Source organism: Candida metapsilosis (assembly GCF_017655625.1).
Source record: "Candida metapsilosis strain BP57 chromosome Unknown scaffold3, whole genome shotgun sequence".
NCBI classification, from domain to species: Eukaryota; Fungi; Ascomycota; class Pichiomycetes; order Serinales; family Debaryomycetaceae; genus Lodderomyces; species Lodderomyces metapsilosis.
The window spans coordinates 580,325-606,330 of record NW_027138161.1 but is presented as its reverse complement, the minus strand read 5'-3'; the positions used below and the strand labels follow the sequence as shown (position 1 = coordinate 606,330).

Here is a 26,006-nt window from a genome sequence, read left to right as displayed (position 1 = left end):
AAACTCAAATGTACGGTTGCATAAATCAACTTCTTTTAGTTAAAAGACACATACCACATAAGTTTGTGAGGTTGGTGTTCTCGTGTTGAGCATAATCGTTGATTGCATAGAGACATTCAGACACATCACTAGCCAGAAGAAGCACGAATCAAGGTTAAGTCCACTGAGCTTCCTCTCCCAAACGTAAAATCGCTGAAATGTTCTCTGCTTTACACGTGTGTGTTGTATTGTCCTGTGTATTCCCCGACCCGACAAGGTCATGACCAGTATTCAAGTCATCGAGGTGGAAAGTTATAACATCGCTTTTAACCGCAATGCCAACTTTTTACAATTGCAAGTGATGGGCTTTGTGACAGACTCAATTTGTCTTTTGTGTCACGTTTGTTCGCAAAGTGCCGTTGACTGAATCGTTCAAATCGAGACGGGAATAAGGACTTAACGTCCGCCGCGGCATATGAAAAATTATCGAGCAGCATTCAATTTTTTTGTGTTGTTCAGCCGAATATCACCCCAGACATCCACAATAACTACGAACCAATGAAATTAAATTGTTTATTAATTAACATTGTCTAACTAAAAATTTTTCGTTTTCGTAAACGCTCTTCACTTACCATGCTCCTCTCTTCTCTTCTTCTTTTTGACTGCCTTTTCTCTATCTCCTTTAGGAACTCTAGCTAACCAGTACAAACATGCTGCTAAAATAGCATTTATGAAAATGAAAGCAATCACAATACCCAAGTTCCTCCACCTTTGACTGTAGATCGCATTAATCGAATCCAAATATTGATTAGTACTACTAAGCAGACAGAAATAGCAACCTTCTGAATCCAAAATATAACCCCCTGCCTTGTTCATATATGGCTGCATGTACTCTGAACAAGACGTTCCATTTGGTGGTACAATTGGCAACAACTCAGTCTTACCACATACAACTGCAGTATTTGCCAATCCTGTGGCTAGCATACCTTGAATCAAGTATGTGATGGGGTTCGCACGATACATAAATATCCAAAAACGTGGAAGCTGTTCTCCAGTTTTAAGCACACCGCAAAATGTCATACACATCGTAAACAAGATAACACTAAGATTTGCTGCATTATCCTCGAGTTCAAAGAATGAGATACACAATAATCCCATAAAACTCGTGTACACATAAAAGCAAATAATGAAAAGCCACATAAGAACTCCCCTTTGATCTACCGAGTGAGTAGGTTCAGCATTAGCATAGAACCCAATAGGATAATACCAGCAGAAGAAGCCCAAAGTTCCAACAAATACTTGAAATGGAACCTCTGATGTAAATTGAGCAGTGACAAAGGTGAACCAGTTAAAAGTTCTCGATGGTGCTTCCCTGACTTCGTACACATCACGCTGTGCAACATATTGAGGAAGTAATTGATGAACCATTGTAGCAAACACTGAATACAACATAAACATTGAAAACATTTGATTTTGTAGGCCCTGTAGGGACTTATCAGCTTTGAAGAATGAAAATCCGTTGAAAAGGGAAGCAGACACAACCAAAAAGATCTTTGCGTAAATATATCCAGGTAATCTCCATTTTTGAACAAGTGTTCTCCAACTGACAATCAAGTATTGTTTCCAAACTGGCGCAGCATACGTATACTTGGCTTCAGGATCTTCATCTCTAGGAAGCTTAGATAACTCTGTTTCCATCTTGTCAATCTCCTTCCTTACATTTTGATATTCAGGTGAGTTTCTCCATACTTCGAAGTAGTCATGTTTAGCGTGAGATCCTGGTGCAGCACCAACAACTTGCAACATCCACTCAGCAGGATTAGCATCAGGAGGACATGGATCTGCGTCATTTTTTTCAAAGTAGTTGATCAAAGTTTCAAAGTTCTTACCCAAGTCACCAAAGTAGACCGTTTGTCCTCCCTTTTGCAAAAACAATAAACGATCAAATTCTTGCATCAAAAGGGCAGAAGGTTGATGGATAGTACATAAAATAGCTTGTCCATGGTCTGCCAATTTCCTCATCAACTTACAAATGGACCAAGCAGTTTGGGAATCCAAACCTGATGTAGGCTCATCAAGGAACAACAACAATTTTGGCTTGGCAACCAACTCAACACCAATGGTTAAACGCTTTCTTTGCTCAACATTTAATCCTTCTCCGGCAACACCAACCAATGCATCACCATACTCTGTCATTTCCAACAAGTCAATAATATAGTCAACGTATGCATCCTTTTCTTTCTTGGATATTTTATTGGACTGTCTCAAGTATGCAGAGAATTGCAAAGCTTCTCTAACAGTGGAGGTAGGCAAGTGTAAATCTTGTTGTTGTACATATCCAATCGATCTTTGGAAAGACGAATCAACTGAATGACCATTGACTAATCTCGTACCATCAGTAATAACACCACTTGTGATTCTCTCTGATAAACAATTCAACAATGTTGTCTTACCAGCACCCGAAGCTCCCATCAAAGCGGTAATTTGACCTGGTTTGACCCATCCATCAACATGATTTAAAATAACTCTTTCCTCTTTTTTGATCTTAACTTGATAGGTTAAATCCTTCCAAAAGAAGATCTCCTTGTTACTAGGCAATTCAATAGATCCGGTACTTCCATTTTCCTTTTCCTTTTCCAGAGCGTCACTACCACCATTTTCGAATCTGGCAGCTTCGCCCTCAGCTTCACGGGGTACCTTTTCATTTGGCAGGATACCATTCTCAGCATCACGAGCTTGAGCCAACCTTTTCTTCTTTTGTTTCTTCAAAGAACCTTTCAAGAACAACACAATCTCTCCCTTTTGCATGGATCCTCTGTTCAATTCAGTGAGGCCAACGTAGACAAACAAGAAAAAAACGGCAAATCCAATTGCAATACCAAGATTTCTCCATTTGTGAGCATTGTAGTATCTAAAAGAGATTCTGAGGTAATCAGTTCCATTCACGACGTTACTTCCCGGCTTTGCACCCACAGCTGAGCAGACTCTATTTTCTTGTGGAAGGTTGTCATACCCCTTTCCGGTAGGAACATACTGTGAACAGAGGAACTCACGATCGTTGAACTCATTTAGCATCAACGACTCAAAAACATATCCCACCGGGTTGATATAATTGATCCATCTCGACCAACCCAACATTTTTGGTGTAGGAATAACAAACCCAGTGAAAATAACCATTGCCAACAACAAAACTGTGGCTGGTGTCATAGCACCAGCAATGGATGTAGAAACAGCACCAATTGATCTAAACAAATGCGACATCACCAAGGTACACCAAAAACACATGAGCCAGTAGAAAAAGAACCTACCGGGATTTCTTCGAAAGTTAACCATGAAATAAAACACAAAATTGAATGACATAGATTGCAATACCTTGGTAGGAAATTCAGTGACAATACTTGCTAAAGCATCTGCGGCTGGACGATAAAGAGCATATTTTTTATGCTTTTCAACAATTGGTCTAGATTCAAAAAGTGACAAAATCTCTAAAATAGAAGAAAACGCATTATACAATAACGCAAAGAATAATGCAGCTCCTCGATAGTAAAATGAGCCAGTATTTTGTTGCATATTGTAAAAAACTGACGACAAGATAAGACCCATCCCGAACTGACCAAAAATTTGAAACAATGTTATAGATGGATCACCTTTCGTTCGTAACCAATTTCTGTACATGATATACCGCACCTGCATAAAAAATGAAACAGTGTAGGGGGAGGTTGGGGGAAGGTGTTTGGCTTGCCTTGCAACATGAGCTTCTTGATACAACTCTTTAGCATTTGAACTCTCACATTTGGCGAAATAGTCGTCGATTTCTTTGGTTAACGCAGCATATTCTGGCGAGTTTTTCCATCTTTCTTCAAACTCTTTAGACGTGCGAGGTACCTTGTCTTCAAATCCTGGACGTGGTTGTCTTTCTGCAGGATTTGTCAATGATGTAAGGAAATCGGCAGTGGTTTGCCTTTGAGGACAATCCCATCCTTGGTTGACAAAAAATTCTTTGGCCTTGTCAGCACGACCGAAAAAGATTTGGTATCCTTCGTATAAAACAATAACCTTGTCGAACAAATCATAGGCATCTTGAGAACATTGATAAATGGCAATCAATGGGGTTGTATCTAATATTGTTGCCGAAGTTTTCAATGCTCTGATAAACTCCAAAGCTGTTGCAGAATCCAAACCTCTAGTGGCATTATCCCAACATTGAAGATTTGCACCATTTAACGAAGCCTCTGTGATCGAGACTCTCTTTCTCTCACCACCAGAGACACCTCTGACGAAATCGTTACCAACATTGGTGTTTTTGGTGTGCAACAAACCATAGGTGGCCATATACACATCGGCCATGTGGCAGGCATACAGCTCTCTATCCACGTTTTCACCTCTATTTTGTGGGGTTCTTAACCTGGCTGCAAATTGTAAAGTATCTCCAACAGACAAATGTGGAAAATGAACATCGGTTTCAGCAGAGTAAACGACGTCCCCACGATAATGCTTGGATATATCTTTTTGAGTTAAACCATCGTAGGTAATTTTCGACTCTTTACCAATGTGGAAACCGTACGTGTTGACAGCAATAGTTTTCAACAATGTAGAACAACCAGCACCTGGTCTTCCTAGCACCACTGTAAGCTCACCTGGTCTCATTATAGCACCCATATGCTTCAATATGTCAAACATTTTTGATTCATCTTCTTTTTGAACATATGATAATGCTTCTGTGGTGAGTTTCCAAAGAGCGTTTGTCACGGTGGGCTGATAATCGGTGTCATTTGCAACACCATAAGCTCTCAAGTTTCGATATGCGACACCCAAAGTTGAAGGTTTGTAGTAGTCTTGGTGAGTCTCAAACAATTTTTTCTGGTTCTTGACCCAAAACTTGGCATCAAAATTTTCAGATTCAGGGTCCAACCTTTCATCATTTCCTTCCTCAAGAATAGGGTTCACACCGGGAACTTGTGACATATGCGTTAAATACCTCCTTAAGCTCATACTGGAAGCAGAATCGTTGTTACTGATGGTTTTTGCTAAATGGTGAACATCTGCAGCATTAAAACCCTGGTATTCTCCAATAGACTGACGGTCATTGGAGTTGTTTCTTTTAACCTCGTCTCCTAGCTCCTTCGACGAGGCTTGGCTCGACGATGTATCAGCGGTTGACATCAAATAGACAAAACTTTATTAAAAAAGGGATGTTTAATTAGTAGTTAATAGTGGGGTGATTTAGTTGATAATATTTTGCGGTATTTGGCGTTTAATAAAATGTAAGAGTTTTTACCATTTTGAAGAAATGCTCCTCTATATATATATGTATATGTCTGAGTTTAAAATCAGTCTCGGTCTTTTTTTGCTGTCATGCGTTAGTATAGAAAGTAGTCTGCATCATATTATTTGACGATTTTAAGTAACCAACGAACCTTCCGGGTCAAGTTGTGTTATTGTTGTTTTGAAGTTTTGTGGTTGTTTGTTGCATACAAAATAAATAAACAATAATAAAGGAACGCAAAGTTTTCAAAAGAATGCTAATTCCGAAAACGTTACAAAGACAAATACAACAAGCTGAACTGGCTCGGAGTTAAACCGTTTCTTTCATTGAATCCTCTTCAAAGCCAGATTTTATTAAACAAAGATAGTATTGTATACTGTGAATATGTTTAGCTCATAAGCTATTGGCGGCTGACACGGAAGATATTATTCAAGAGTAATGCAAATTTGCCAAGAGTGTAGAGAAAAGTGTTTACGGAGTTAAAGCTATTTAATGATGTGTGTTTATACTATTTTTTATATAGGAATGCCCCAAAAAGTATACGAGATACACAAAAGAAAATTACTCTCTTCTATTCTCTATTTCTCTCTCTCTCTCCTATTTTAAGTGTCTTTGCATATTCCATCACACAAATTTCAAATAATATCAGATGATGTTTTGATTCTATAATGACTATTGGATATCGGCATAGAAGTCCAACCTGAAATAAATGAGCACTTTAAAAGAGTTTAAAATTAGTAACGGATCGGTTCCAGAAATGAAAATTTTCCGTGAGTTCTCTCTGTCCTTAAAACCGCTCCGCATATTTAACTCATGCAAGTGTGAAAAACTTTTTAGGTGGTTAAGTATGTACCAACATTTGAAAAAACAAAAAATGCACGATGTAAAATAGGGAAAAAGAATATTTCACAAGTGATAACAAGAACAATGATGAACTTGCGAAAACCAATCTGCATCAAAGATTCACTTTGACTCCAGATGGGAGTCTTTTAGGCTTGCTAACAGGTTATGAACTCTTTATGCAAGCCGTACTTCTTTTCTTTGTGAGTAAGCAATTGCGCATTTTGCAGAATAAAAAATATTGTTTTAGTGACAACTCCTAAGTAGAAAATCAGTCGGCTGAAATTACTTGCTTCTCAATCACCTTAAAAATGACAGAAACCTTATCTGGATTATCAAGGTGCCAAAGACTAGCTGTGCGTAATTAGGGAGCTCAACACGCACACCCAATGCGTAGAGAAGAAAAGTAAGGCCCATAGGTACCTTTGCTTACTTGGCAATAAATTTCAACTTTAACCCACTAGGAACAATTATATCCTGTTATGTGACTTCATGTAGTTGAGAACCTGAACTTATTTGACTCAAGTTTAGGGTTGAGTCACACCATTGGGACAATTGGCTGAAAGTCGTTAAATTCAAATCGTACTCTGAAAACCGTTTGCAAAGATGGAGAGGCTGGAAGCGCAGCTTATAGTTAAGCCAACATGCATACGAGAGTACTAGATCTAATAAAACGATAAACTGTATCTCTAACATATTATTAATGGATAATCAACGTAATATATAAAACATCTTTCACACAATTCTAATCTATAAAACAAAAAAACACCTTCCACTCTTACTTCTCACTCTTCTTTTTCTTCTCGTCCTTTTCTCTGTTTCCTTTAGGAACTCTTGCCAACCAGTAAAAGAATACTGTGAGCACTATGTTAATGGCAATGAAACAAATGACAAGTCCAAAGTTTCTCCATCTCTCACTATACTTTGCATTAACCCCGTTCAAAAATGTATTGGTATCCTTAATTTGGCAAAATTGACATCCATCTGAGTCCACAATATATCCCCCAGCTTGTTGCATATAATCTTTCAAGTACGATGAACATGATTGCCCACTTGGTGGGTTGATCGTCAATAATTCAGCTGCATCACAATTAACTGATGTATTTGCTAACCCTGTGGCCAACATTCCTTGAACCAAGTACGTGAATGGGTTTGCACGGTACATGAAAATCCAGAAACCTGGAAGTTCTTCACCTGTTTTTAAAACACCACAGAAATTCAAACACATTGTAAACAATAGTGTGGCAAGATTGGCAGCATTGTCAGCAAGTTCAATAAATGAGATACACAAAAGACCCATGGTACTTGTGTACACATAGAAACTAGTAATGAAAAGCCACATAAGAACACCCCTCTGATCTACTGAATTGGTTGGTACAGCATTGTTGTATAAACCGACGGGGTAATACCAACAGAAATATGCCAATGTTCCGACAACTATTTGGTAAGGCATTTCAGATGTAAGTTGTGCACTGATGAAAGTCAACCAATTAAACGTCCTCGATGGAGCTTCTCGAACTTCGTAAACATCTCTTTGTTTGGTGAACTGAGGAAGCAATTGTTGAACAATGGTATTGAATGGGATGAAAAACATAAAGATTGAAAACATTTGATTTTGTAAACCTTGCATTGACTTGTCAGCTTTGAAGAATGAGAACCCATTGAAAAGGGACGCCGATACAACCAAAAACACCTTGGCGTAAATGTATCCTGGGGACCTCCACTTTTGTACAATTGTTCTCCAAGTAACAATTAAAAATTGTTTCCAGAATGGAGCAGCATATGCATACTTGGCTTCAGGATCTTCATCTCTAGGAAGCTTAGACAATTCTGCCTCCATATCAGCAATTTCCTTCCTAACATTCTGATATTCTGGTGAGTTTCTCCATACTTCAAAATAATTGTGTTTAGCATGGGATCCTGGCGCAGCTCCAACAACTTGCAACATCCATTCAGCTGGATTGGCTTCCGCTGGACATGGATCAGCCCCGTTAGATTCAAAGTAGTTGATCAAAGTTTCAAAGTTTTCTCCCAAGTCACCAAAGTAAACTGTTTGACCTCCTCTTTGCAAAAACAACAAACGGTCAAATTCTTGCATTAAAAGTGCAGATGGTTGATGGATAGTACACAAAATAGCCTGTCCATGGTCTGCCAATTTTCTCATCAACTTACAAATGGACCATGCAGTTTGAGAATCCAAACCTGATGTTGGCTCATCAAGGAACAACAACAATTTTGGCTTGGCAACCAATTCAACACCAATGGTCAAACGCTTTCTTTGTTCAACGTTCAATCCTTCTCCGGCAACACCAACTAATGCATCACCATACTCTGTCATTTCCAACAAGTCAATGACATAATCAACGTATGCATCCTTTTCTTTCTTGGATATTTTATTGGACTGTCTCAAGTATGCCGAAAATTGCAAAGCTTCTCTAACAGTGGAGGTAGGCAAATGTAAATCCTGTTGTTGAACATATCCAATCGATCTTTGGAAAGACGAATCAAGCGAATGACCATTGACTAATCTCGTACCATCAGTAATAACACCACTTGTGACTCTCTCTGATAAACAATTCAATAACGTAGTTTTACCAGCACCAGAAGCTCCCATCAATGCAGTGATTTGACCTGGTTTGACCCACCCATCGACATGATCCAAAATGACTCTATCTTCCTTTTTGATCTTAACTTGATATGTTAAATCCTTCCAAAAGAAAATTTCTTTGTTACTAGGCAATTCAATTGATCCTACTGAACCTTCATCTGTAACGCCACTATCACTGGCATGCTTTTCGAATGTTTTAGCCTCGGCTTCCTCTTTACGCGATACCTTTTCATTTGGCATACCACCAAATTCAGAGTCATGTACCTGTGCCAATCTCTTCTTCTTTTGTTTCTTCAAAGAGCCTCTTAAAAACAAAACAATCTCACCCTTTTGCATTGCACCTTTGTTGAATTCAGTAAGGGCGACGTAGACAAACAAGAAAAACACAGCAAATCCAATGGTAATACCAAGATTTCTCCATTTGTGAGCGTTGAAGTATTGGTAAGACAATCTGAGGTAATCAGTTCCATTCACAACACTACTTCCTGGCTTTGAACCAACTGCTGAACATGCTTTGTTAGCTTGTGCAACGTTTTGATAACTAGATCCAGTTGGAATGTACTGTGCGCAGGTAAACTCACGATCATGGAATTCGTTCACCATCAAAGCTTCAAATACATAACCCACAGGGTTGATATAATTAATCCATCTCGACCAACCCAACATTTTTGGTGTAGGGATAACAAACCCAGTGAAAATAACCATTGCCAACAACAAAACTGTGGCTGGTGTCATAGCACCAGCAATGGATGTAGAAACAGCACCAATTGATCTAAACAAATGCGACATCACCAAGGTACACCATAAACACATGAGCCAGTAGAAAAAGAACCTACCTGGATTTCTCCTAAAGTTGACCATAAAGTAAAACACGAAATTGAATGACATCGACATGAACAATTTAGTAGGTAATTCAGTGATAATACTTGCCAACGCATCAGCAGACGGACGGTAAAGAGCATACTTTTTATGCTTCTCGACAATTGGTCTAGCATCGAAAAGGGCCAAAATTTCCAAAAGGGACGAAAATGCATTAAACAACACAGCAAAGAACATAGATGCACCACGGAAATAGAATGAACCAGTGTCTTGCGACATGTTGTAAAACACCGAGGATAGGATAAGACCCATGACCAACTGACCAAATATGGAGAATATTGTAATGGACGGGTCACCTTTCGTTCGTAACCAATTTCTGTACATCAAAGCTTTCACTTGCATCGAAAACGATACGGTATAAGGAGATCCAGGGCGAATGTGATTCGACTGTCTTGCAACATGAGATTCGTGGTATAATTGTTTGGTGTTCAGGTGTTCACATTCAACAAAGTATTCATCAATTTCTTTAATCAATTCAGCATACTCTGGTGAGTTCTTCCATCTTGCTTCAAATTCTTCGGCTGTACGAGGTACCTTGTCTTCAAATCCTGGACGTGGTTGTCTTTCTGCAGGATTTGTCAATGATGTAAGGAAATCGGCAGTAGTTTGTCTTTGAGGACAATCCCATCCTTGGTTGACAAAAAATTCTTTGGCCTTGTCAGCACGACCGAAAAAGATTTGGTATCCCTCGTATAAAACAACAACCTTGTCAAACAAGTCATAAGCATCTTGAGAACATTGATAGATGGCAATCAATGGAGTAGTCTCTACGATAGCAGCAGATGTCTTCAATGCTCTGATAAACTCCAATGCAGTTGCAGAATCCAAACCTCTAGTAGCATTATCCCAGCATTGAATGTTTGCACCGTTCAAAGATGCTTCAGCAATTGAAACTCTCTTTCTCTCACCACCAGAGACACCTCTGACGAAATCGTTACCAACATTGGTGTTTTTGGTGTGCAACAAACCATAGGTGGCCATATACACATCAGCCATGTGTTCAGCGTACTTTTCTCTGTCGACATTTTCACCTCTATTTTGTGGGGTTCTTAACCTGGCTGCAAATTGTAAAGTATCTCCAACAGACAAATGTGGAAAATGAACATCAGTTTCAGCAGAGTAGATGACATCTCCACGATAGTGTTTGGTTATGTCCTTTTGTGTTAAACCGTCGTAAGTAATTTTTGATTCATTTCCAAGATGGAAACCATAGGTGTTGACAGCGATAGTTTTCAACAATGTAGAACAACCAGCACCTGGTCTACCTAAAACAACAGTAAGTTCACCTGGTCTCATTATAGCATCCATATGTTTTAAAATGTTGAACATTTTCGATTCATCTTCTTTTCTCAAGTAGCCCAAGGCTTCTGTCGATATTTTCCATAAGGCATTAGTGACTGTAGGTTGATAATCTGTATCATTTGCTGTACCATACGCTCTCAAGTCTCTGTATGCAACACCCAACTTTGAAGGTTTGTAATAATCGGGATTATTTTCAAACAATTTTCTCATGTTCTTGACCCAGAATTTAGCGTCAAAGTTATCAGAGTTGGGATTCAATTTCTCGTCAGTCACTTCATCTTCAATTGGATTCACTCCAGGAACAAGCGACATATGAGACAAATATTTTTTCAATCCCGAGGCTGAGCTAGTGTCATCATTAGTATATGTCCTTGCCAATTGTTGAATATCGTCGGCATGAAAACCGGTATATTCCTCCACAGATTGTTCTTCAAATGACGACGAACGACTTTGCTGCTGTTCAACATCGTTGTGAATGTCGTCTTTGGTGTTTAATCCTGTATTCGACATTATCAAAACTTCTTTTCTAGTTCAACAATAGTTCGTTGTAACTCTTATATGATAGCAAAAAAAGGTGATATAAAAATAGAAAAAATAGTAGATAAAAGTTTTGCTTGAAATAGAAAGAATGAACAAATCTGGTGGCAAAAGAAGAAGAGGAAGAGGTATAACTATTTATAAATTATATTTTTGAAAATCAGAATTTCATGTATTGTTTTTTTGTCTTTTTTGTATATGTTTTGTCACTCATCTATTCATCATTCATTGGCGAAAACATAGAGAACAAAACAATACAAAAAGAAAATATAAAATTATCATAAGAAAAAAAGGAAATATAAAAATATTATTATTATTATTATTATTATTATTATTATTATTATTGTGTAACTTCGGTTATAACACAAATGCACTAAAACGAGGCTGACAAAGAGAAAAATATCGGGAATGGTACTCGTAATAACTAGGCTTGATCCTTATCTACTGAAATTGCCCTCATTATACGAACTGAAAAACGAATTTCAGTGACAATGTCAAATATCTAAAAGCCGTACAACTGTCACATCATTTAAAGCCGTGCCCTCTAATGGCTTTAAGAAGAGCTTGCCCAGGAAAATCTGTGCACTATTCTTTTTTCGGACGCGAAAATTCTCCGTGATTTTAGCTCTCCGAACCGTTTCTCTTCCATATGCAGCACCCATATGTTTAATTCTAATGAGAATTATTCAGATCTCTGTAAGACTGTAAGCTACTGGTTCATTTCCAGACTAAAATGTTAATCGTTGCGCCCCTTGTTAGGTCAGTACAAAGTTGACAAGTCAAGTACAATCTCAAGAAAGAGTCTCCCGCTTCATTCGAAGAACACGCAAGTCGTATATAGCTGGGAGTTATTCAGGAGATGAGCCTACATATGATCTTTTAGGAACCTGTAAAAAGAGTACACCGACCCTCAATTGTAAAATCCTGAGTCTTTCTCGTCTTCAACCTGAATTTGAACCTAGTTCTAAAAGGAAAAAGGCAAGAATTGATTTGTCACCAAGCGGGAAGTACACGATGTAACCCCTCATTCAAAATCTCATCCTCGCACGTCAAGGTAGGTACATGAACCTGCCTGCATAAACCATCTTTTGTTTCAGTTTTAATGATGATGTTTGCCTAAGGTTTTTAAAAAAACGGATATCGGAACTTAAATTGCAAAAGAAAAACCCCGATTTTTGAAGACACAAAAAACAAAAACAAAAACAACAACAAAGACAACAACAACAAAGAAAAAAAAAAGAAATTAAAGTGGGTGAGTAAGTAGTAATTCGGAATGTTTCTTTATCCGATTTTTTTTTTTAAAAATTCCCGTGTTTTGGATTTCAATGTTACGCCCGCCGAAAAAACATTGTCTTATATCCGAAAAGAATAAAACCCGAGTTTTCTTTGTTTAGTAAAAACGGCTTTAACGGTTATGCCGTAAACCGCACAAACGGAGTTTAAATTCAAATTGCTCATGCTTAACGAACTGGTTAAAAGACTGAAACCTTATTTACTTCATATAAGGTCTTGGGTATGCCTGTGAAAACTTTTTAAAATTCATTCAATTGCTAATGATCTTCGTAACCATTTTTCCTTGAATTTTGCAACGGAACGTCAAAAAATTATTATGCATTGATTCAAGTGGCAAAGTTACACTTGATACAACCTTTCCGCTCATAATGTTTAACCTTGAATAGTAAGAACTCTAGAGTATCAACAAAATCCCATTATGGCAAATCAACATTCGCAAAGATTACATTTGGGAATGATAGTGTCAAACTTTACTTACTAGCAATCAAGACACAGGTATTAGATGGGACATTCTCTTTCTTGATCTCTCCAATAACCACGCTCAATAACCGTTGCGAAATTCATATATCTCTGTTAACCTAAACGATACAAATAGCAACGGTCCAAAACCGATCACGTGATTCATGTGAAAATTTCTACATTATAACCGCTAACTTCAACTTGACTTGCCTTTGTTACTTCGAAAGATAAATCCTTACCACCCTGTCTATTTCTGCATAAAAATCTACAAAGATCTACGTGAATTTGGTAACTAAATTGTCCTCGACTCAAAGCATCAGAAAGAAGCCGCGCGAATCTGAAATTTTTGTCACGCGTGAGATCAACAAAAATAGGGAAAAATGTAAACACCAAACTAAAGAAACCAATAGCAATATAGATTCATTGCCCATGGCACCATCAATGGAAGATCTGGGTCTCTCTTTGGCCCTTTATGATCATATCATAGAGATTGTTAAAAGTATAGATGGGGAGAGTGCCACCTTGCAGGAAAATCATAGTTCCATACAAGATTTTCTAAACAATCACGATCCAGATACTCTTCTTATTACCAAAGAGAGGGGTCATAATCAACACATGATATACAATACTACACCGGCTATAAAATCAAGAATAGATGAGATCGAGTCCATAGTATTCGTTATCAAACCAAAAGGATCATTAGTGCTGGATAAACCATTTGGATCCCAATTAAATATAATGAACATCCCAGTTACTTCAAATACCGGCGACACCAACGAATTGTCCGTAGATGCTTTGAAAACAGCCCTTGAACTAGGTCTTTTACCATATTATGATCTCATTTCGTCAGAAAGAGACTCAAACTTGGCCAGGAAAAGATTCCATGATTTATTGTTAGCATTGCAAACTACAAGATCAATTCTGATTCCTAATCTACTTGTCACCACACATCCAAAGATCAAAAGTATAGTAGCAGGAGAGACCGACATCTCACAGGACTTGTTTGGTGACGTTGCGTTTATCAATGAACTAACCTCCATTTCCAACGATTGGATAAATCAAGTCCAGTCAATAACAAAAGCTGTTCACTCCACATTAGATAGTAAATCATTGAAGAATGAAATACAGTTTTGGAACACCATTGATCTCGCATTAAAATCAATTGACAAACAGATAAAAGCCCCCGAGATCACAACAACATTGGAACTTTTGAGCAAAGCACGTAAATTTCACGTCACATTAAGTTTTGAAAACGACATTGGTTTGAAAGAGATGTCAACTACTGCAGCATCGTACGAATCGTTTTTCAAAGATATTCCTCTAGATGAACTTTTGGACAATGAAACACCCGGCTATGATTCATTCAATAGCGCATTGTACGATGTTATACATCATATTAATCAAAGGCTATCGATGCTACCAGTATCTGCGGGTGCCAATATTATCCAATTACTATTGGTCGATGTGAGCAAGAAACTTCAAAAGTTGATATCTAAACAAGAGATTATGTCTCTAGGGTATAGCTCGTTCATGAACCACCAGACAAAAGTAACAAAATTGATTGAGTCCTTAAAGGACAAAATCAAGTTTACAACAACTACCCTACGAGAACTTGCTAGAAAACGTCAAGACAAAGTCAAACCAATATCTATTGACCAATCAGAGCTCGAATCCCTTGCTTCAAGATTGCATACACTGACCACTTTTCGTGCGAATCATGAAAGTTTAATGCACAGCGTTGAAGCTGTACTCCATGGCGATGAAAAATCAAAAAGTGTCAAGGATCTCATAGAGGCGTACAACAAATATATTATTCCAATTAATGTTGCTGACATATCTCATGAAGGTAAGTTAGTTTGGAACATGCACGAAAATGCTTACAAACAAGTTTTCAATTCTATCTTCACAAATGTTGTTACCAAAATCAATGGATTTTTTGACAAAGCTCAACAGTTTTCAGATTACTTGAACATTTATCGCCAATTTTTGCCCAACATTCAGTCTCACAACACATCTTTGATGACAATTCAAGATACTTATAAGTTGAAAATTCTTGATCAAGCAATGGTTGAAATTCAAGGAGTGCGAGAAGATATGGGTGACGATGAGGACTACACATGTGAAAGGATTATTCATGACATGGGCTTGATATCAAAATTGAAATTCTATAGAGAGTCATTGAGTGTTCTTTTAGGCACTGAGTGGGTCAACTACTCAGTTGGGACCAAAATCGACGCATTAACAAGTAATTCAATTGCCAATTTGAGTCCCGAGAGAAAATTTGCCAAATGGGTAGCTATCGATAAAGCCCTTGATCCTAAATCAATGGGTTTAGTTGTAAAACATACCAAGAAAAGCGAAGGTATACACAGCTTTGAGTTAAATATGGATCTAGGTAAGCTTCAGCTGTTTGAAAGAGCGCTAGATTTGAAAAATTTGGGTTTTGCTGCCACCTTTGTTTTACCTTATAAAAAGCAAATCGCGTTGCATCATATGGCAGTGGAGATCCAGAACATACTTTACATGATAAAAAGAGTTTTTGAAATAGCAAACAAGGAGGGAAAACGCAGACTATACGGATTTATTTCAGGAGATGTGTACCAACTCGTACCTTTAATGAGACAACTTTCCAAATTAGAGTGGACACATTTATCACAAGCCATTGATTTGGTCAATCGAAATGATGTTTTGTTGATGAGAAGTGAAAGTTTGATAGAAATGCAAGCATTGAATTGTTTACAATCGATTACTCAGCAATTGGTACAAATAGACACTCAAATCACTAGACTTCGAAATTTCTTTGTTTATATGGAAAGAAGTGTCAATGACCTTGAGACGGTACCATTTAGTGCCACGCATATTCTGGAGATCTTAAACAAATTGCAGCACAAGTTGGATGAGACTTCATTAGAAACAAACACTTCAGTTGAGTGCTTGACTTCATTAGTGTATTGCGAAGTCCAAGCATGCTTATATGGCAGATTACATAATGAGTTGACCTCACTTTATGAGGCAATGTCCTTAAAGGAACCACACGAGAGTATTGAAAACAACGCATCCGAATTTGCAGTTTACAGTCACTCGTTAGCCTTACTTGACGGTTTGATTGTGATGAGTCCTCCATTGAAGGATGGAAGACGCCATTTTTTTTCCATAGTCAATCTGCTTGTAACCATTTCCGTGGATCATGAGATGAGGATCGGATCCGACAGTGAGGTTGATGATACTTTTAATAGTACACTTTGTACGAAACGTGACTCCGCCAATCATATTTTGAACATCTTGACCGAGAAAATTGATCAGATTTACTCCGATGTCGAAAGTTACCTTTACAAGTGGAGAACTGTACAGAATGTTTTGGATGCAGGCCTTGATGACGACATGAGTTGGCTATTCACTGATGAGGATGACATTACTGGTTGGTACAAGAGCTTGCGAGAGGTTTGCGAGTTTGGCAAAGTATTTGATGAGCCAAGAGTTGGATTTGGTGGGTTGGTGATTATAGAAGCCAAACAGGTAGTGTCAAAATTGTCAATCCTTTACGAAACCTTCAAAAGAAGCGTAATATCACAATTTTCTATCAAATTTGCAGAGAATGTCAAGAGTTTGGAATTACAAATCAAAACCTCACAGAGCAATTTGAACAGGCGGCTCAATTTTGATCTGAATGGTCGACAGCTTCTCCTTGATTTGGGATACATAAGCGAAGTGCATGATAAAACTCGCGAGTGGAAAAATTCACTACTGCTATTTAGTTCGATTGAGAAATTCATTTTCAAGCATCGTTTCAAGTTCCCGCGTGAATGGCTATACATCACGCAATTGGAAATTGATTTTTCAAAAGTACTTGCTATTTTGAAGGAAAAGCTTCATTTGGTCGAGAAGAATAAAGATATTGTCGTGTCTAATGTGAACCTGGAGTCGTTAGAAACAAGTAAATCATTAAAAGCATTGTGTATTGATTGGACAAAGTCAAGACCAATCGGAGGTGATTTGAAACCTGCTGTTGCTCTACAATGCTTAAACAGTTTCCGACTGAAGTTTCATGACTTGACATCCTTTGGTGAGTTGCTTAATAGAGTTGCAAAAGACATGGAAATGGAGCAGCCGTTTACTCACGATGTTGTGGAAATAATGGATGACATTTTGCATCTCAGAGAAGTCTGGTCCTCTGTGAACACCTTGTGGGAAATTTTGCAGCAAATGAAGCTTACACTTTGGAAGCATTTCAATACTCAAGATGTAAGTCTCAAATTGCGAGAAATCTCAGATTCAATCAAGGAACTCCCATTCGGTATACGCCAATACCAGGCAGTTGATGATCTACGAGAAGAAATCAAACGTTGCTTGAAGGTGCATCCAAAATTAATACAATTGAACAACTCTTGCCTAAAGGAGCGCCATTGGAAAAAGATATTAGATCAGTTGTGTCCATCATCTCAAAAAGCCGATCATCTTACTCTTGGCCTAGTTTGGCAATTGAATTTGGATTTGAATTTTCAGTTGGTGCAGGATGTGTTGGATCAGGCGCGTGATGAACGTACAATTGAAGAGAGCCTTAATAAAATTGAAGAAACTTGGGCTGGGATTTATTATGAGCTTTTCAACTATGAAAATAAATGCCGTTTGGTAAAGAATTGGGATGCTCTTTTTGACCAATGTGAAACAGACCTTGAGGTGATCAACTCGATAAAAAAGTCCCTTTATTACGAAACATTTGGAAAGTCCGTATCCGAGTGGGAACAAAAGCTAAATACCCTTCACTCAGTGTTGGACATCTGGGTTGAAGTTCAACGGGAATATATTCACTTGGATGGGGTACTTGGTAAAAATAACAACGAAGTGAGAAATTTACTACCACTCGAGCATTCGAGGTTTCAAAACCTTAGTTTTGAATTCGTGTCGTTATTGAAACAAATTTACAAATATGACCAAGTTATTGATGTACTCATGATAGGGGATATACAAGGTCAATTAAACCGTTTCTTGAGTAGCTTAAACAGAATTCAGAAATCCTTAGCAGAATATTTGGAGAAACAACGTGATTTGTTTCCTCGATTTTTCTTTTTGGGAGATGAGGATTTGCTCGAAGTTATAGGCTTTTCTAAGGATATTATGAGGATCAACAAACACGTGAAAAAGATGTTTGGTGGTGTTTCAAAAATAAATTTCGATCAGAATAGCCATTCAATAGTGAGTGTGGAGAGTGAAGAGGGCGAAGTGTTGACATTGACCGAGCGCATTTCGTTAGTGACGTATCCAATGCTCCACGAATGGCTTATCCAACTAGAACTACAAATCCAGCGAACATTAATGCACCTGGTAGGTTTAAACCATGCAGAGTGGAATAGAATAATCAGAAATGGCACCGAAGACGAAGTATTTAAGCTCTTGAATGAGACTCCTGGTCAGGTTGCAAATCTTTTAACACAAATCGTCTATACTCTGTGGATCGAGAGCTCAATACTGTCTGAAACGGTGGATATTGGAACCCGAACTGACGAGTTAATTGTAGTATTCACGAGATTACTCAAAAGATGCCTGGATTTAATAACCCAAAAGAAGTCACAAAACCTTATCATTGAGCTCTTGCAACAAAAGCAACTCATAAAAACCCTTGGTGGTGCAACTATGGAGCACAAGAGAGCATTATGGGTTATACAACAAAAATTTTATTTGAATCAAAGCACGCTTGAGGTTGTGATGAAACAAGCTTTTTCCTCATTTGCGTATGGGTTTGAGTACATGGGTATACCTGAGAAGCTAGCATATTCTCCTTTGCTTAATAACTGTTTTTTAAACATGACGCAAGCGTTGTCAATGAGGCTAGGTGGGTCGCCTGTTGGCCCATCGGGTACTGGAAAAACTGAGTCGATCAAAGCTCTCGGTCAAAGTTTAGGAAAAATGGTTGTTGTTTTCTGCTGTGATGAAAGATTCGACTACCTGTCCATGGGAAGGATTTTCCATGGGTTGTGCAGAGTCGGTGCATGGGGATGTTTTGATGAATTCAATAGACTAGATGAGATGAGTTTGAGTGCAATATCTTCACAGGTTGAAACAATTCAAAAAGGACTTCAGCATCCGCTGGAGCTGATTGAATTATCCCATCGATTTTTACAAGTTAATCCTGATACCGCTTTGTTTGTGACAATGAATCCAGGTTATGCTGGTAGGAATCAATTACCTGAAAACTTAAAGAAACTATTTAGAACGTTTCAAATGGTCAAGCCTGATGTTCAAATTATTATAGAAGTATTGTTAACTTCCATGACGTTTAAATTTGCACAAGATTTGTCCAAGATTGTTGCTCAATTCTTTTCTGAAATCTTGTTCAAAGTGTCAAATCAAAAGCACTACGATTTTGGATTAAGGGCAATAAAGACAACACTCAGCATGTGCGGTAATTTAAAGTATAAAGATACGTCAGAGGAGGAAGCTGTTAAAGTGAGGGAATATGAAATTGTGAAACAGAGTATACATCAAACGGTGTTACCAAAATTGATATCCGACGATATTGAAGCATTTCTGACCTTGCAGGAGCTATGTTTTCCTAATGTTACAATTTTACTAGGAACAGCCGAGTTACGCTCACATTTGGGAAAAGTTTGTGATGAAATGGGTTACGAAGCTAGTGCGGAGACGATGGAGAAGGCAATGCAATTAGCAAGTATTCAAAGCTCTAATCATGGAATTATGTTGTGTGGAGAGTCTGGCTCTGGAAAATCAACCGTTTTGAAAGTGACCATGAAAGCTTTGATGAAGCTCGAAGGAATAGAACATACGGCGATTGTAATCAGTCCTAAAGTCTTCTCCAAAGACCATTTGTATGGTAAATTTGATATACTCACCAGACAATGGACTGATGGTTTATTCACAAGTGTGTTGCGCAGAATTCAGGAGAATTCGAGGGGTGAATTGGGAAAAAGAACGTGGATTGTGTTTGATGGAGATATTGATCCAATATGGGCCGAGAATCTCAATAGTGTTTTGGATGATAATCGAGTACTTACTTTGCCAACAGGGGAACGTTTGGTATTGCCCTCGTGTGTGTCAATCGTATTCGAAACTACTAATTTGGATAATGCAACACCAGCCACCATTAGTAGGTGTGGTATGATTTGGTTTGATAAATCATCCATATCCAACAATGAATTATGCACTCGACTTCATTTCCGATTGACTTATCAGAATATTCGCTTTGACGATGAGAATGTGCAAAGTAAGCCGCAATTGACTGCATTGGTCAAGGAATTGACTGGCCACATCCTGTCGATGCTAACACCCAATTTGATTGATCTGCTTGATACTTTTGGCTCTAAGTTAACACATATTATGCAGTATTCATGCGAAAGAGCCATCAACACGGTAGAAGCTTATGTTCGCAGCTATATTAGGAGAAGTTTACGTAAGGGTACTTCCTTCGAGCTCAGTTCTATGAGCAGCAAAAGATTCACAGGTAAGGTTATCATCCTAGCTCTAGTTTGGGCATTTGCAGGCGATTGCAGCCCCGAAGACCAAGTTTTGTTTGCGCAAGAGCTAAGGTCCATTGAAACATTTGCCTTCCTAGATTTTCCAGAGGGGCCTATTTTGGATTATGAGGTGAGGTTTCCCGACGCTGAATGGATCCCAATTGAATCCAAAGTTGAAGTTTTGGATCTACAACCACAAGAGATTACGAATCCGAACATCATTGTGCCTACAATTGATACAATCAAACACGAAGACTTGATTTATGCAATGATTCAAGAGCGCAGGGCTTTAATTATGTGTGGTCCACCTGGCTCTGGAAAAACTATGACCTTGTACAAGGCGCTTTCCAAATCTTCACACATTGACATACTTCCCCTCAACTTTTCAAAAGAGACCACCCCACAAGCTTTACTCAAATCAATGGAGAGCTCTTGCGAGTACAGACGTGTAAATGGAGGAGTCTCTCTCTGTCCCAAAACCAATGGGAAATGGGTAGTTGTATTTTGTGATGAAATAAATTTGCCTGGACTCGATAAGTATGGTTCACAAACGGTGATATCGTTATTGAGACAAATGATTGAACATAACGGGTTTTGGAGGCCCAAGGATATGCAATGGGTAACCCTTCGTAATATTCAGTTTGTTGGTGCATGTAATTCACCAAAGGATCCCGGCCGTTATGAGTTGAGCCCTAGTTTTTTGAGGCATGTATGCTTGGTGCAAGTGAATTATCCAGGAGAATCTTCTTTGCTTCGAGTATATCAGACGTTGAACAATGCAATTTTCAAATGTGCTCCAAATTTAAAACCATTTGTGAATCAATTAACTCGTGCTAGTATTGACGTGTATGAAAAATCGAAAGCAAAGTTTACGAATTACGTGTATTCGCCAAGGGAGTTGACAAGATGGAGTAGAGGGTTATTTGAAGCGTTAAAGAGTGTTGAGTACAGGGATTTGGCTCAGTTTTTGCGTTTGTGGTACAATGAAGGATTGAGGCTATTTTACGACAGGCTATCCACCGAACAGGATAGATTATGGACATTGAACACATTTCACGATGTATGTTCAAACCATTTTCCTGGTGTTGATTTGAATGCATGCTTCAAGGGCCCTATACTTTTTAGCGACTGGATGACATCAAAATACCAATCAGTTAGTAGCCAGGAACTCAAACGTTTTGTAAAAGAGAGACTTCGGGTCTACAGTGAGGAAGAAATAGAATCGGAACTTGTATTACATGAGGAAATGTTGGATCACATATTGAGGATCGACAGGGTGTTGAAGCAACCTCAGGGTCATTTGATTCTTGTTGGATCAAGCTCTAGTGGAAGAACAACTCTTTCCAGATTTGTTTCTTGGATGAATGGAACTAAAGTGGTTCAGTTAAGCGTCAAGACTGGCTACAATATAGATGACTTTGATGAATTCTTGAGGCGATTGCTTTTACGTGTGGTGGACGGAGAAAGGTTGTGCTTGATAATTGATGAATCAAGTATGGTCGAGGCTTCATTTATTGAAAGAATGAATGTATTGTTGGCAAACGCCGAGGTTCCAGGATTATTTGAAGGGGAAAACCATGCGAGCTTGATAAGTAAATGCGTGGAAAAGTCGCAACTGCAAGGATTGTTCCTTGATTCCGATAGTGAAATAAGTCGTTGGTTTACTGATCAAATAGCACAGAATTTGCATGTCGTTTTCACCATTGGAGAATCACAGAGAGGTAGAAGCGGTCAGGTTTTAGCATCGCCAGCATTATTCAACAGGTGTGTTTTGAGTTGGATGGGCAATTGGTCCAGGTTTTGTTTGTTCAATGTTGCATCGTCAGTATTGAGCAATTTGGTTTTGGAATCATCCAAGAGCAACCAAGACGTAGGTGGTTCGATGAGAGATACCAGCGGAAGCTATCAGGATCTTATCATTGACTACTTGATATTTGTTCATGAAAACTTGGATCATTTGGAACTGGCTCATGAAAGCCATAGTCCAGGCAAATTCTTGAGTCTTTTAAAAACTTTTGCCTCGTTGTGTACCCAAAAGAGAGCAGAAGCGGATGAGAGACAGAGACATATAATTTTAGGACTAGAGAAGCTACAAGAGACGGTTATACAAGTAGACAAGATGAAACTGTTTCTCACGACCAAAGAAAAGGAATTGGCAGAAAAGAATCTTGAAGCTAGAAAAATGTTGGATCAAATGCTCGTGGATCAGAATGAAGCTGAGAGAAAACAAGAGTTTTCTATAGAGACTCAAGCGGAGTTGGAGAAGCAGGAGGCAAAGATTCTTTCTAGAAAAGAAACAGTTTTGAAAGAACTAGCAATGGCAGAACCTGCAGTGCTTGAAGCACAAAGAGGGGTTCAGAATATAAAGAAACAGCATTTGTCTGAGATTAGGAGTATGACGAACCCGCCAGCGGCTGTGAAAATGACAGTCGAATCTGTTTGTGTTTTGCTAGGATACCGGGTATCAAGTTGGAGAGATGTACAGTTGGCTATTAGGGGAGAAGACTTTATCCCAAACATAGTGAATTTCGACTGTGAGCAACAGTTACCAACACAACTTAGGGAATACATGGAGAAGACATATTTATCGAGACCTGATTATACTTTTGAAGTTGCTCATAGGGCTAGTAAGGCATGTGGGCCATTGTTAGAGTGGGTTCGCGCGCAACTCGCGTATTCCCTGATTTTGACAGAAGTTGGACCTCTACGTGAGGAAGTGATGATATTGGAACAACAGACAACTAAAACAAGAGCTCATTTAATTGCAATAGATCAAATGATCAAGGAGTTGGAAGTGAAGATTGACCAGTGCAAGAGTGATTACAGTGAATTGATAAGAGAAACTGAGAAAATACGAATGGAGTCTACCAAGGTGCTGGAGAAACTTCAGCGGAGCATGGCGCTAGTTAAAAGCCTCGAGAGTGAAAGGCATAGATGGAAGGATTCGATAAAGCTGTTTGAACTTGAAAACGACCAATTGATTGGTACTGCTTTGTTATGTGCCTCTTTTGTGACCTATGCTGGTGCCTTGGATGAAATGGGACGTGATCGTTTGTTAAAGATGTGGAGGAAATGTTTAAGCGATTATGGCATTACTTACGACGATGGCTTATCAATTGCCGACTACTTGATGAGAAATGCTGACCTTCAACTTTGGTTGGAAAATGGGTTACCAAACGAGGAATTTTGCAAGATTAACGTGTCCTTGTTGAATTCGGTGGAGTATCCTGTGGTGATTGATCCAACAGGAGCTATCGTGGATATTATCTCCAAGTCATTTCCCGCCAAAATGCTCACTGTGACAGCTTTCAGTAATGAGGGTTTTTTGAATAGTTTGGAAAACTCACTACGCTTTGGTGGCGTTATCGTGATAGAAGATGCTGAACAATATAATCCCGTTATCAATGATTTGTTGAGAAATACAGTTCATAGGAATGGTGGAAGAATGATGATTGAACTTGGCGGAGAACTTGTGGACTTTAATCCCAAATTTAAAATGATCATGTGCACAAAGGAGCCAGAACTAGAGCTTACTGAGTTTGTGCAATCAAGAACTAACGTGGTAAACTTTTCAATCACCAGCAGCGGAAGTTTGGAGAGCAGGATCCTTGATAAAGCTTTGCAAGTATCGCATCCTGAGCTCGAGAAGAAAAGAGCTGAATTGATTCTCGCAAAGAGTGAGATAACAACCCATTTACAAGGTCTAGAGGATGAGTTGTTGATGTCTTTGAGTGCAAGCACTGAAGGAATATTGGAGGATGATAGTTTATTAGCGACTTTAGAGACATTGAAGCAAAATAGCATGGACCTTTCCGAAAGGCTAGAAAATGCAAAGGATGTGATGTCGGAGGTCGACAAGACTAGGGAAACATTCAACATAATTGCCAGTCACTGTGTGTCTATCAATCTGTTATTAACCTCATTTGAGAAGTTCTCGTGGTTCTATAGGATTCCGTTGACTGGGTTTATGAAGCTTTGCTTTGATGTTATGAAACGAGGTAACTGGCTGGACGAATCGGAGATTTCTTTCAGTATGTATCGCGAGACATTTGATGTTATTTCCCCCACATTAGCATTTGAGGATAAAATGGTATTGGCAATGTCGTTGATTATTATGTGGAATAACTCAAAGGAAGAATCTTATAAAGACGGTATCAGAAATATGATGCAACACTTTCTTACTCACGAACCCTTAGATGCAAATGATATTAAGTCTGTTCTAGTAGAGGAAGGCTCCACCTTGTCTGGTGCAGGGGCAGATAGCATTTTGAATGCGTTGATGGAGCTGCTAAATGGTCAAAAGATAGACCTTTTTGAATCATTTAGCAAGTTTTGCAGTCCTCTTTTCGACGGGTTTCCATTCGAGTCAAAATACAGTACCACATATTGGCTCGAACAGGTACAACTTATTTTGGTATTAACACCGGATGGTTTTGATGCAACTTTCAAACTTGTCGAGGTAGCTGAAGCGCTTAATCAGAGGACAATGTTAGTTTCTATGGGTGCCAAAGAAAGTGCTGACATTGCCTACAAGAGCATTGAGAGAGCTTGCAAGGAACCTCTCTGGATTGTTGTTCAAAACGTTCACTTGGCTTCCGCTTGGTTGGACCGCTTGAAGAATGCTATAACTGGACTTAACCTTCACCCCGGATCCAAGCTATTATTTACAGGCAATTCCCAATCCAAATTGCCTCAACTATTAGCTATGGAATGCAAAATCCTTTACTTTGAGAAAGTTACATCATTTCGAGGGACTGTATCGGAAACATTTGCGGCTATCCCAACTCGTTTATTGACCAGTCCAGTGCATTTGCATGCCTTTTTATTGTTGTCGTGGTTTCACTGTTTTGTTTCCGAAATGTGTCGTTACATTCCATTTTCATTCAAGAGCGAGTTTGAGGTTAATGATTCTGATTTGCACTGCGGAGTTAATGTTGTTGAAAATGCGATTCTCCTATCCAAAGGGCGTGCTGAGTCGATTCCTTGGGAAGAAATCAGGTTAATGCTTGGAAATGCTGTTTATGGTGGTAAGATTTCCAACCCTGAGGATCAAGCTTATCTTCGAAATATTTGCAACCGCATCTTCACCGATGACTCACTCAAGCTGGGGTTCAATTTGGTCGAAAACAAGCTTACTTTGGCAAGTAAAGAGGTTCTACATTTGCCAGAGACCAGTACCGTTCTGGAATACAAGGCCTGGATAGATAAATTGCCCACGGATATTCCACTCTCATGGCTTGAATTGGAACAAAGTGTCAAACAATCAATGGCAGTCAAATCGAGTGAAAATATAATTAGAAAAGTATTAAAATTGGTAGATGAGATTTAGAGTAGTTAAAAGTTTAAGGTGAAAGAATAGTAGAATAGATAGTTT

At 38.6% G+C, this 26,006-nt stretch overlaps 3 protein-coding genes across 3 annotated transcripts; 1 reads left to right on the top strand and 2 right to left on the bottom strand. All coding sequences in view use genetic code 12, as the record gives it.

Annotated features, from left to right (window-relative positions):
- Positions 1-603: 603 nt before the first annotated feature.
- I9W82_003059 (pleiotropic drug resistance family ABC transporter) lies at positions 604-5,142 on the bottom strand (the record flags this gene model as incomplete). Its single annotated transcript, XM_067691983.1, has 1 exon — positions 604-5,142. The coding sequence occupies one exon, from the start codon at positions 5,140-5,142 to the stop codon at positions 604-606; it is 4,539 nt and encodes a 1,512-aa protein (XP_067548408.1).
- A 1,721-nt stretch (positions 5,143-6,863) lies between these two features.
- Positions 6,864-11,384, bottom strand: I9W82_003058 (pleiotropic drug resistance family ABC transporter; the record flags this gene model as incomplete). The annotated part of the gene is made up of 1 exon (XM_067691982.1): positions 6,864-11,384. The coding sequence occupies one exon, from the start codon at positions 11,382-11,384 to the stop codon at positions 6,864-6,866; it is 4,521 nt and encodes a 1,506-aa protein (XP_067548407.1).
- A 2,208-nt stretch (positions 11,385-13,592) lies between these two features.
- Positions 13,593-25,961, top strand: DYN1 (dynein heavy chain; the record flags this gene model as incomplete). Its single annotated transcript, XM_067691981.1, has 1 exon — positions 13,593-25,961. One exon carries the CDS (start codon positions 13,593-13,595, stop codon positions 25,959-25,961), a length of 12,369 nt encoding a protein of 4,122 aa, XP_067548406.1.
- Positions 25,962-26,006: the final 45 nt, after the last annotated feature.